Source organism: Thunnus maccoyii, chromosome 6 (genome assembly GCF_910596095.1).
Source record: "Thunnus maccoyii chromosome 6, fThuMac1.1, whole genome shotgun sequence".
Taxonomy (NCBI): domain Eukaryota; kingdom Metazoa; phylum Chordata; class Actinopteri; order Scombriformes; family Scombridae; genus Thunnus; species Thunnus maccoyii.
This window is the reverse complement of record NC_056538.1, coordinates 15,181,179-15,193,433: the sequence shown is the minus strand read 5'-3', so window position 1 is coordinate 15,193,433 and position 12,255 is coordinate 15,181,179. Positions and strand designations below refer to the sequence as shown.

General features: G+C 41.0%; 1 protein-coding gene across 7 annotated transcripts in view; it reads right to left on the bottom strand.

Annotated features, from left to right (window-relative positions):
* Window positions 1–12,255, bottom strand: part of LOC121898411 (cytoplasmic dynein 2 heavy chain 1) — a 127,375-nt gene that overhangs the window by 90,757 nt on the left and 24,363 nt on the right. For all 7 annotated transcript variants that reach the window (XM_042413456.1, XM_042413450.1, XM_042413452.1 and 4 more), the window contains 15 exons: window positions 11,550–11,732; window positions 11,048–11,230; window positions 10,541–10,764; window positions 10,061–10,176; window positions 7,455–7,654; window positions 7,124–7,255; window positions 6,827–6,959; window positions 6,342–6,549; window positions 6,090–6,219; window positions 5,577–5,732; window positions 4,589–4,848; window positions 3,415–3,661; window positions 2,786–2,937; window positions 2,435–2,579; window positions 1,677–1,779 (listed from right to left, as the gene is read on the bottom strand). In XM_042413456.1, coding sequence (XP_042269390.1) covers window positions 1,677–1,779; window positions 2,435–2,579; window positions 2,786–2,937; window positions 3,415–3,661; window positions 4,589–4,848; window positions 5,577–5,732; window positions 6,090–6,219; window positions 6,342–6,549; window positions 6,827–6,959; window positions 7,124–7,255; window positions 7,455–7,654; window positions 10,061–10,176; window positions 10,541–10,764; window positions 11,048–11,230; window positions 11,550–11,732 — 2,572 coding nt within the window. The remainder of the gene's footprint in view (window positions 1–1,676; window positions 1,780–2,434; window positions 2,580–2,785; window positions 2,938–3,414; window positions 3,662–4,588; window positions 4,849–5,576; window positions 5,733–6,089; window positions 6,220–6,341; window positions 6,550–6,826; window positions 6,960–7,123; window positions 7,256–7,454; window positions 7,655–10,060; window positions 10,177–10,540; window positions 10,765–11,047; window positions 11,231–11,549; window positions 11,733–12,255) is intronic.

The window sequence follows — 12,255 nt, the reverse complement described above, 5'->3', positions numbered from 1 at the left end:
AATTTTAATGGCCACAAAGGAAATGAAAACACTTAAAGTGTCATGTTCTCATGCTAAACATTACCCAAGCCTATGGCTTTCAAACAATTTCCCTGCCCAAAACCCATCTCAGTGGTGATTCGACCACCAGCATGAAGAAAGAATGAAGACGATGAAGTCCAGACAATTCTTGAATTACTGCGGCAGATACTGATATTGATATTTAAGAGTTTTAAAAATACGCTAACAATATTTGTGTCAAACATAAATACATAATATGAAAAAAACATTTTTCAATAAAAATTCCTTACATTTGGTTACTAAAGAATTGTGACCCAGATAGGTACTGAGCAGGATATTTTACAGTTGAATAATAAACTTTGCTTTCTGGTGGACAAACTATGTAACAGCAACACTGTTTCTATTTAACTCAAACATATTGTTGTCATTTCTGCCCTACAATCTCTTCTTGCTTAATGGCCAACACATTCTCTGACACTGTCACCTGTTATAAACTAAAATAGCCCATAAAATTGACCATGCCAATGTATCGGTGGGACTTAAAAAGACCCAAGTAAAACTGTATTATACCCTCAACTGTACATTACCTCACCTTTTATTTACATCAGGAGAGAAATACAATCACACTTAGACATGGGCACAAATTCAAAGTTACGGCCATCCACATCAAATTAAAAAAAAAAAAAATAATAATAATAACATTAATGTAAAGTCCTTCTTTTACGGTAATTCAACTTTTTTGTGGAAAAATCGTATCAGGCTCAAATTATTATTCCAGAGGGAATTTTTAAATAAATGTTTGAAATTACATTCCTAATACTAGAGTTATTAAACTGTTGTAGAGATATAAATACATTAATTGCACACACATGCACCATTAAACTCACCACATATACACATACGTCAACACATGAGATAAAGATGAAAAGAGGATGTTTTTACATACCAAAAAGAAGGTAAGTAGCAAGGGGGAGAAAAAGGAGGAAGAAGTAAGAGTAAGTTATAAAATGATGAGCACAGGAAAAGAGAAGTTTGTCCGCTGACGTGTTTAATTAAAATAAATGATTGGACTCACTATCACAGCAGGAACACATTGCAGAAGGAGAGAAAGAGTGACAAAGGGAAAGATGAAAGGACAGCAAAGGGAGAGGATGATAAAAGAGGGGGAGACAAACGAGTGACAGAGAGGAAGCGAGGGAAGAGAGGAGAGAAGGGAGAGGGAGAGAGAGATTGAATGAAAAAAAACGGTGAGAGTTGAAAACAGTAGCTCTGAGCGAAAAGAACACTGACAAGAAACTAAGTCATCTGGTGCTGTCTTTTTGATTCTGGCATCAAAACTGACAGAGTTATTAATGCTTTATGTTCCTCGGCAGCAAAATTATTCTACGTGGGAACTCTAAGGAATTAGTAGAAAACCAGTGGGTCATTAAATCCGACTTTCTGTTTTTGTTTGCATAAAGCAGTGCTTCTGAAAATGTGGGTCACAGCCCCTTATGGGCCATGGGTCTGATTCTTGAGGCCTCCTACATTACATAAGAAAAAAAAAGTGATATTTATATTTGATTTTTTACATATCTCATGCATTCGCTTACTTAGAGAGGTGCATTATTGCAACAATCTATTCCAAAAAAAAAAAAATCTCAAACATGTGAATTCTTGCGCAGGTGTTTGGTTACCTGCAGTGAGGTCATATCGCAGCAGGCTGAGGACCCATTCTGTGAGGACACAGGGGGTGAAAAGGTAGTGGCTGTGGTCATCCACTGTAAACTTGGTTTTCACCTGAAAAGAAAGAAACACATGGAGACAGGTGATAATGTACATACCTCTAGGACAAAAAAAATAACTGCTGATCAACAAATCTATGGCCGAATTCTTTACAGTAATTCACCAAAATAATTCCACCTCATCAGCATAAATGGTATCAAACATGACACAAATGATTCACCTAGAAAAGCACATCTTGTACACCATCCATAGTTGCAATATGTGGCCGCAATGTACTGATAACCTGTGCCTGTACATGTCCTACACAATATAAAACAACTAACCTGCAGCATTCAACTCTGGCTTTTCAGAACATACTACATGAGTACAGCTTCTATTTAAGTGTATCCAGTTATTACTTGAATATGTCACATAATTAATCTTTCTGACATTAGCTGTAATACACAGTAAGATACTGAACCGACTGTCATTTCAACACTGCTAGACACTCAACCAAAAGAAAGACTTGAAAGATTTGTTTTAAAGCAATCAGTCAGTGTTCAGCCTGTGTGCCTTTCTTCTCTGAGGAACAACCAGGGATTCAATGTTGAGTCACTCAAATTCAAATTGGACTCTTCAATTACATACTTATGCTTTCAATAAATTGAGCAAGACTATGTTGCTACACATACAGATATGAACATAAATGAACACCCGGTCAGATTTGTACCTGTTCATAGAGCTGTACTAGAGATCCCGCCAGCTGGTGTGTTTTCCCTGTGCTGGCCCAGGCTGCCTGGCTGCCTAGACTATGCTGGAGAACTGGCTGCAGGTATGCTGAGTAGATAGTCTGCAGCTGCTCCCTGTCTGGATAGCTAAAGGCAGAGGCAAAGAACCAGAGAAACAGACGGATATGGAGGGGGGGGAGAGAGAGAGGATCAGGGTCGCAGTCAGAGGAAGATCAACAGCAAAACAATGAAACAGAGATGCTGGAAAACAGAATTAACAGGGCATGTATGAAATCATTTGTATAGCTGCATTCTGTTTGGTTATAAGCAGTTTGAACCATTCTCTTACTTACTCTATGGTGCAGATGCGAACTATAGATGAGAAGCGGGAGGTGAGCAAATGGCTCCCGACAGCACCCCCTGTTGACATAGAGGCCACCACCTGGATGTTCTCAAGACTCACCCACTCCAGATTTTCATCATAAAACCCCTTATATGTCAACACCTGAAGGAGGGAAAGAGAGTGAGAGAGATAGAATTGACAGAGGACGAAATATGAGAGTTAGGGAAAATTAAGGCAAAATGTCAGAGAGAGGAAGTACAGTGCCATACAGACCTGATTAATTAGCTGTTGAATGTGATCTCAGTTTTCTTATGTATTCCTAGGTTGATCAGGTGTTTAATACACCTGTTTTATGTTTAGAGGTGCCTATTTCTGTTTTCAATAGACTAAAAGCATTTCACATGCAGTTTATGTGTTTATCAATGGACTTAACAAAATCTGTACAAAAAAAAATACCTCAAGTACTTTCCAGCTTTCCTACCTGAGCCCTCTCTGATGTGACAAGAACTAATTTCAAAGTCTGAGCTTCTGAGAGTGTACATTAGGATTGGACCTATATTTTGAACCACATCATACATCCATTAACCCATTTAGTCGCTTATCTGTCTGTCTATCTGTTTGTTTATGTATCCTGTCTACCTGTTGCAGGAAGGCAGTGAGGTTGCTGGTCCCCCATTTGTCAGGTTTGGGTAGGTTGATGTCTTTTAAGTAGAGAACCAGGTTCTCGCAGTCCTTGGGTCTGAAGACTCGGCCAGTGTTAGAGCTGAGCAACAGGCAGGTCTGGCTGAGCTTCTGGAGGACATGACGAGATGAGGTCTGGGCACTGCAGTGAACCACAGCGACTTGTGTGGAGCGCAGTCGAGAGAAGGCGTAACGCAGCAGCATGCTGGACGGAAAACACAACAATATTTTTTATTATTTTTTGGAGGTTGTGGTGAGAAAGGATCTCACATTCTAACAAGGTCTGACACCTTCATCCAGATGCCTTAATGCTGCTACTACACAGCTCAGTTTCATACATCTTTAGGATGGTGTCAGGACATCAAGAAAGGATGAGGAAGGGATAGGGAAGGAAGGAATAAATGTGCAATAGTGCTGTACTTAACAAGAGGGCCTCTTGGGATTTAGAGAGCAACGTTTGTCAGAACAGACCCAAAGGCAAAGGAAGACATTTTGTAAGGGTACAACAGAAAGAAAATAATTGGAAAGTAAATAGTGTGCTTGCACATGCGTGTATGTTCATTCTCGTATACGCGTCTGTAAATTAATTAGATGATCTTTTATCAGAGGAATAAGCTGACAAACCCAGTGCATCATTGGCACAGTGACCTTTTTCTGGCGAAATGAGGCAAGACAAGAGGACGAGAAAAAGAGAGAGTGAGTGAGAGTCAACTGGAGTGTAAAAGGCAAACTCTGTGACCCCCAGTTATTCAATCCCCCTGGGGAGGAAAGCATATTACATTTGTGGCAACTACTGTCTGTGTACACATACACAAGCCTGAGCACATACAACACACATGCACACACAGATGTGATGTTCATTCTAACTTGTCTATGCCTTTACAATTAAGGTCAAACCTTGAATAAAAGAAACTTTAACATCAACATCAATGTTGATTGTGAGTTCGTTATTTTGAGTGCACACATTTGAGTGACTGTGCCTCACAATCCATAATGCACACTCTTCCACCATGACCTCAATAACTATTTTTCTGCAACAGTATACACAGTGTGTCTCCTTACGCCTCCTCTGTTTATGCTTATGGAGGTGTTTGTGGTCTATATGTGTGCGCATTTCCACGTGTGTAATTACCCCTTCCCGCAGCCCTCTGGCCCTACCACCATGAAGGGCTGTCTGTGCTGAGTGGTGAGCCATGGAGAGAAGCAGTTCAGACCCCTCTGCATGTCTGGAGTCTCAATAACAGGTAATGTGTGTGTATTGGAGAGCTGTTCCAGTGTGAGACCGTCAGGACGTTGAAATGTATAGGCTGCAAGATGGCCGCTGTCAGGGTTGTAGTAGGTATCTAGTGGTTTTCTGCTGTCTGGTGGGCTTTCTCTGGCCCAGCTCAGCAACTATAGAAGCACACAGACATATAAACACATATTCAGACTAGGACTGGTATGTTTCAGAGTAGTGATATTATAGAAATTCCCCACCAGGTGCATATCCTGCATTAATGCTTAAATCATAACTAACATTCCTATTTTTTTAAATCAGTTACAGCTAAGAGGGCTTACTGCAAGACAAAATCATTTTAGCCAGAGACATGAATAACATTCAATTCCTAAATCTAAATAACAAATAACACACTGTAGTCTGTACTGTACATTTACCACCAGACTGACAACTTACTGCTAACCTTTTCCTCTGCTCCGCTTGCATTCACCGTTATATTTGCTGCTCGCTCTCTCGCTTAACCACTCACTCACTTACACTCTGCCCTATTCCTTAAAAGGAGTTACGCTACCTGTAGCTTCCCAGGCAACGACACAGACGTTAACTCACGCTTCGAGACAGCGCTGCTCAGCGGCTCCCAAAAGCTATTGATTTGTGAATGAATGGATATTTGGCGTTCTTTTTGACATTTAAAAAACGATTTTTTGGCCTGGCGGGGGTCCTGTACAATTATAGAGTAAATACTGTAGAGTAACTATGTGTTTCAGTCATTATTAATATGACTGACAACAATGTAGTGCTTAATATCCTTGCTTCTATACTGTAAGAGCAAAGTCCACTCTCCAGTCATCTACTTGTTGATACAGTCACCCTGTGCCCATTCAAAAAACACAGACGTCCTTACCTCCTTGGCAAACTCCTGTCTTGTTTTAAGGTTGAGGTTTCCTCCTAAACCTCTAAGAAGACTGACGATAAATTGACCTCTCTCTGTCACAGCGTTGAGGTGTGACAGACCATTGAACACTGTACCCACCAGACTAGTCTCCACCACAAAGTCATTCTGATGAAAGGGGAAGAGAAGATTCAGTTTAGTAAGTGTTTCTTAACTAAACTGGATTTGTTAACTGAATGTATTCACTGAGCCAGCTATATAAATATAATATATTATAATAATCACTGGTCAATAAATGTGGAGGTCATTTATTTAGAAAGTCCTATATTTTAGTTACCAAAATGGTCAGGTGTTGACATACACAGAAAAAGTTGCTACATATTGTTCAGTGTATGCAACATCATGTCAGTGCTGTTTCAATATCCAGGCTACAAACTGTGTTCAAAGGATATTTAAAATTCAGCACCCTGGGACAGTTTGACAGACTTCGAGGCAGTACAGAGAGGTAGAATAGGGCAAAGTTACCTGTTTGAGGACCGAGTCCAGGGCTCGTTGGAAGTAGTCTCCCAACCAGTTTTCTAAATTACTGCGACAGTCCTCTGGCTGACAACTCAACCATGACTTCACCAAGGCGCCTACATCAATGTCCTCATCACTACAGACAGTTGGGGGGAAAAAATTTATTTAAAAAACAAAACAGTGAGACAGGCTAGTAGAGAAAATAGAATACAGCACTAAAAAACACACTAAAAACTGTTGAACTATTGGCCGTCTGACCTGAGAAAGATCATGCCCATGCGAGATATGGTGGCTGGTGAGGCACAGCTAAGGTCATGAGTCTCAAACAGGAAGTTAACATTAGGTCCGAACTGGATGCGTTCTCCACTAGGCATGGTTAACAGCCGATTATCGTCAAGAACAGAGTTCAGACTCTCAATCCACTCTGGGTCGATGTCGCCATCACACACAATCCAGGAGCTCACCTCTAGAGAATAAAAACACACATATATACTCTAGATACACACATTACATTAACCTTAATGCAAACATACAGAGCCCAACAAGTGTAGACCACTTTAGGCTACGTAACTATATCCAGTCATTCTTGAGTGCACATGCAGCAATGCAAGATCTTGAACATTTTTGATAATACTGTGGACCAGACTTCATCCCAGTTGTCAAACATCTGGCTAAGCAAGACTAATAGTGACCTATTTGCACTCATTAGCAACCATTAAACTGACATGTAGCCTCTCTCTTACCCTGTGGTTCTCTAACCACATGCCTGGCACTATGTGTGAGAACACCATCAGCCCATTCTCTGGTGTCCATGTCTATATGTCCCAGAAGCTGTTGTCTAGGCATAGCCTTGGGATTCATGGTGTACTGCTTCACCTACAAAAACACATCATCATTAAAGTCATCAGCATTAGTCAAAGAGTGCACAGTTGCATACTGAATAAGGTGCTGAGAATGTATCAATGAATCATGTCAGAAAATTCAGGTTGGGCACCTGTGGGATTTACAGGAGAGAACATCCAGGTGTATACTATACTCACCACTTTGCCTGTCTTGTTGAGAGCAGCCCTAAGCATCCTCCAGAGTGTTGACTTCCCTGCTCCGCTCGGTCCAACGATCACTACACCCATGCGCTGTCTCAGCTGTTCATTCAGCTCCAATGCCTTTTTCAGCTACACACAGATGGAAAAAAACAGCCATCTATCTAACAAGCTATCCAACTGTCCATATGTTGTCTCAGTACTAATGTAAGAAGTTTTGCAGAAGTAGAGAATGAACCCAAACACTATTTGGATACCAGCTCGCATTCATCACAACACTTATATGTATATACTTTGCTTATAAATACTGTACATGTCTTCATACACACACCTGGGTGGGTATAAGCTCAAGCCGTGCCTCCTTGTAGACTTGTTCCAGTGCCTGCATTAGAATCTGGTCCTCAACATCAGTGAAATTCACCCCAGAGAAGACATCTCTGACCAGGGCATCAAATCGGGAGCTATCAGCAAACGTCAGCTTGGACATGGTGTTAAGCCTCAATGCCTGCACCACCAGACCACTCTCCTGAACTGCATACAAATGAAAGATATTGATTTAATTCTGGTTCAAATTCCAAATCCAGGATAGACATGTAAAAGTATTTCAACAATGATATGAGTAAAAGTATATAATAGTTTTACACCAGTTAACAAATATAAAAGACTCTTTGCAGGAAGGGAAGTGAAAAAATAACGCAGGCTTGATGGAATAGAACTCAAAAAACAAGGTCATGAAAGTTAACTTGTTCTTGCACATGGCCCTTGTTATTAAAGTGCTAATTACCAAAGCTTGTCATGACTTAAGAGTTTGTCAATACTTCTGTTCTCTTCTCCAAAGATGCTGGCCTTCCCTGCAGGCACAAATGTGGTGTTTTTTCACAACAGAGAGGAACACTTGGCCGGACTACACAGAGCCAACCACAAGAAAACCTTGGGGACTCATTGACAGACAGGAGGTGCATGTGGTGTGTGTGTGTGTGTGTGTGTGTGTGTGTGTGTGTGCGTGTGTGTGCGAGTCTGCTGGACAGATAAAGGGTGGGTGGTGGAACAGAAGGATTTGTAAAAGAGAGAGATGGGTTTAAGAAAAAGCAGAGAGGAAAATGAAGACAGAGATTGGGGGAGGGGGGAGTATTTCAGAGCAGAAACATGAAGGGGAGATGGGGATGAGGAACAGAGGGCAGCGAATGAGAACGAGTGGGACAACAGAGGCATTGATGGCCAGGTATCAGAGAGAGAGCTAACAAGAGGTCGGAAGGAGGGGGGAGGAGGGGGGGACAGAGGTACTGTAGAAGTAAACAACAGAATTCTGGCAAAGTGTTTGGGAACGAGAGAATGGAGAAGGACAAAAGTACAGACGAGAGAAAAGCCCAAGGGAAAAAAAGTTTTTAAGGGGGAGTATTTGGTCTAAATGTCAATTGTTTGCGTGTCTGTATTAGAGGACTTAAAGGGCAAGGACAACAGCAGGTGTATAGAGAAAGTGCTGTACAATAGAGCCTTTTGGTGCTCAAGTACACTTATCTATAGTGTTTATCAAACTCAATTTAAGAGATACCCACACAGAGACACAAACATGGTAAATGGCTGCATTTAGATAGCGCTTTTACCCAAAGCCCTTTACAATTTGCCTCTCATTATGAGTTTCCATGCAAGGTGACGGTCTGACTATTAGGAGCAATTTGGGATATCAGTGTCTTGCCCAAGGACACTTTGACATGTGGACACAAGGAGCTCAGGATCGAACTGTCAGCCCTGTGACTACTGGGTGAACCTACCCCCTGAGCCACAGCCTGATTCATTTTTGTAGTGTGACCCTGTTGGGTACAAGATAAGCATCTTCAAACTAGCCGAATTTTCACTATCTTCTAATTTCAGCAGCAGTTTCAAGGGATTCATTTGAGAGATACTTTTATCAAATTACCAAAAAGTTTTCAGGTCACTGACCTTTTGTGAAAAAAATAGTACAGCTTCTTATTCAAACCACATGGCTGCTATGATTGTTAAATAATGAAATAATGAAAAGCGAATACCGCAAAGAGGTGAATACTGATGTAAAAAATAATGTTGTTTGCAGCATAGTCATGACTAGAAAGCCCTGACTATCAAAAAATTAGAAATGAATGAGTATTTATCTTTTACTAAGACAAGCATTTCATTTCATATGACATAATAGACAATGTATAGTGTTCTGCCTTTGTGTTTTATTTACTGGCTGATACAATGCTGATCTGTTGAGCAGGCTGTCACAAGCTACAGGCGTCAAACAGTTACATAATTTTAATGCCATAATTGATTAAATAATTTGGCTTCTGAACCACTGAGCCGAATATTTAAAGATTTGCTTACCCCATACGATGGCTGATGTTCATATACAACAATGACTTTAGAAGAAATCATAAAAAATGCTACTTTAGTATTATTATGCTTTTCGGAGGTGTTTTAGAAGTAATTTGTTCATTTTCCAATTGCAGTCCACAACAAACGATTTCACTGATCAGCACAACATCAACTTCAGACAGGGAGGAGTCGTCAGTGAAATCATCACGTGTTTTGTTTGGCTAAAATGAAGGCCGGCCTATTTTCACCCCTTGATCACATTTGATTGTAGAATGTAACATTTTGCACTGTTTTTCAATCAATAAATCAAGATGCTTCACATGTATTGTGCTGCTACTGTTGCATCACATCACATTTGTTGAATATGTCTCTGGATGTTTCCAGAATACAGTTTGTCGTTTTGTGTGGATTTGTTTCCAACACAACAAGTTTTGGTACCGTGTACTTTCGGCAGCGATGCACGTGACTCAAGGTCATGACCAAAGATACCCCCGCTTTCTCTTAACTTTCCTGTCACACTCCACTATTGGAAAAGAAGAAATGCTGCACAGAAATATTGTACCTTAAAATAAAAAAATAAAAATTAGCCAGAGGAAGTCTTACTCTTGTCCTTGTCACGGCTCCTCCTCTGTTGCTGAAGGAGACTGCCACAGGCCTTCAGCACTGTCTTCAGAGCACGCAAACCCCAGTCGTAGTGCTGCTGAGGAGTCAACAGCTCCCTGAACACACAATTAAAGACACATACTTACACACTCTCACATGACTGCAGTATCGGTTGTAGTGCTAAGAAGAGGGAGGGAAGTAGAGCATAACTTCAAAAAAATCAATAGTTTGCAATAGATGGTGGTGGCAGTATAGATCATTTCACGTAAAAATACCCACAGCATGATTCAGTCACACTTAGCGCACCACACAGACAAATGTACCACACTGGTCCTTTCCCTGTGTAGTTCACATACATGTAATCAGTAGACTGGTGATAACAGAGTGGACAACATAATAAATCTCATTCATCCACTACCTCCTACTTCCACCCAAATCAAAAGAAAAAGAAAAAAAAAACTGTAACCTCACAATCTCTACCTGGCCAAGTTGAAGATTGCAACCAGTTTGCGTCCCAGTATTTCTCCATTTTTGAAGCCCTCAGAGTAGAGGATCACCTCAGCAATAAGCTCATTGTCTGGCCTGCTCATGGCCACAGGCCTGAACAGCTGCTTTAGGTTGTCTGGAAGCTTCTGTCTTCCCCCATAGCCTTTTCCAGCCGGGTTCAATGTGATGAACACCCCAGAGTTTGGGTCCAATTCCACCTGGAGGAGGAAGAGATTACTGAAGATTGATTGCTTGATGGTTAATACAGTTGATAAATTTATTGAAAGACTGAAAGACAAGAACTGTTGGTTGAAGCCCAAACAGGGATGGACTTTCATTGCATGTGTTAAAGTATGTGTGCATATACAAGCCAGCGAGTTAAACAGAAGGATAGAGTCAATGAGGAAGAAGGAAGGCAAAAAGAGAGTGTGGGCTTGAGATATAGTGAGCAACAGTTTTTTGGCATCATGTGTTTGTCTGCATCAGTTCTTATTCGCTGACCTCCTTTCCCAGCAGTTCACATGTGTGCTTGTGATGTTTAAGGGAGTCTTGAATGGCTTGAATCTGCATGGAAACTGCAGATAGTACCGCCTCCTCTAAACGGTTAAATTCGTCAAAGCAGCCCCATGCTCCACACTTCACCAAGCCCACAAAGATTCGTCCCATTGACTTCACATCAATACCCTGGAAAACAGACAGACACAAACCAAAAAGAGAGAGAATTTTACATCTTCTCACTGACAGTTGATCTCAATTACCAATCTTGTTTGTGAGTGAATGTGTGTGAGGTCACAAGTTGAACGATCAGAAATCAAGAGGTCAGCGCATTGACTTAGTTTTGTTTAGACATCCAAAGCCTTTAACATCTTCTCTTACAAAGTGATTAAGACAGCTAAATAAAAACATGCATTGGTTTTTCATGTAATATAAGCCTTGGCTGATTAAATGCTATATAATCTTAGATTAAGTGTTTGGAAGTAAATCCCTCACATTCTCTTTATACCTCATCACAGTTGAACACCAGGACTTGCCGTCCAAACAGCCCACCCATGGCTTTGACTGACTCAGTCTTGCCAGTTCCAGCTGGCCCATAGGGGTTCCCCCCAAGCCCCATCTTCATGGCCTGGGTCAGAGTCAGGTAGCACTTATCAGTCAGTGGAGTGTGCACCAGCTTAGCTGCATTCCCCTAGGAGACAGGGGAGGTAGGATGGAGAAGAAAGTGAGTGATAAATAGAGAAAGAAAGTGACAGAGAGAGAGAGATCACCAGACAGAGGTAAAGATATGGGGAGCGAGGGAAGGGCGGGGGGAAAAGAGAGGGGGAAGGAGAGGATAAAGGCAAACAGACAGGGGATGGATTAAGAAAGTGAAAATTGAAAAACAAATGAAGGACAAGCAAAAGAAAATGAAAATGAGTGGGACTTTGTACTAGCATGTGCTCTTCACAGGAACTGCAGAGGGGAAATACAGGAGGGAATTTTCAGTAGTCCACATCTCTGTGTAAACAGTGCCCCCAAAAGGTAAACAATGATAACATCAGTAAATTCCTGAAACATGAGAAATGTTTCGGAGAGATAAATTTTCATGGCATTCAATATCTTGTACCATTAAAAATTTCCACTAATACAGTGCATCTTAGATAATTTTAGGGTGTGTGTGATGGCCTCAGTGGAGGTGCTTGAACATATATGTACCTGCTTAATCAAGCCGA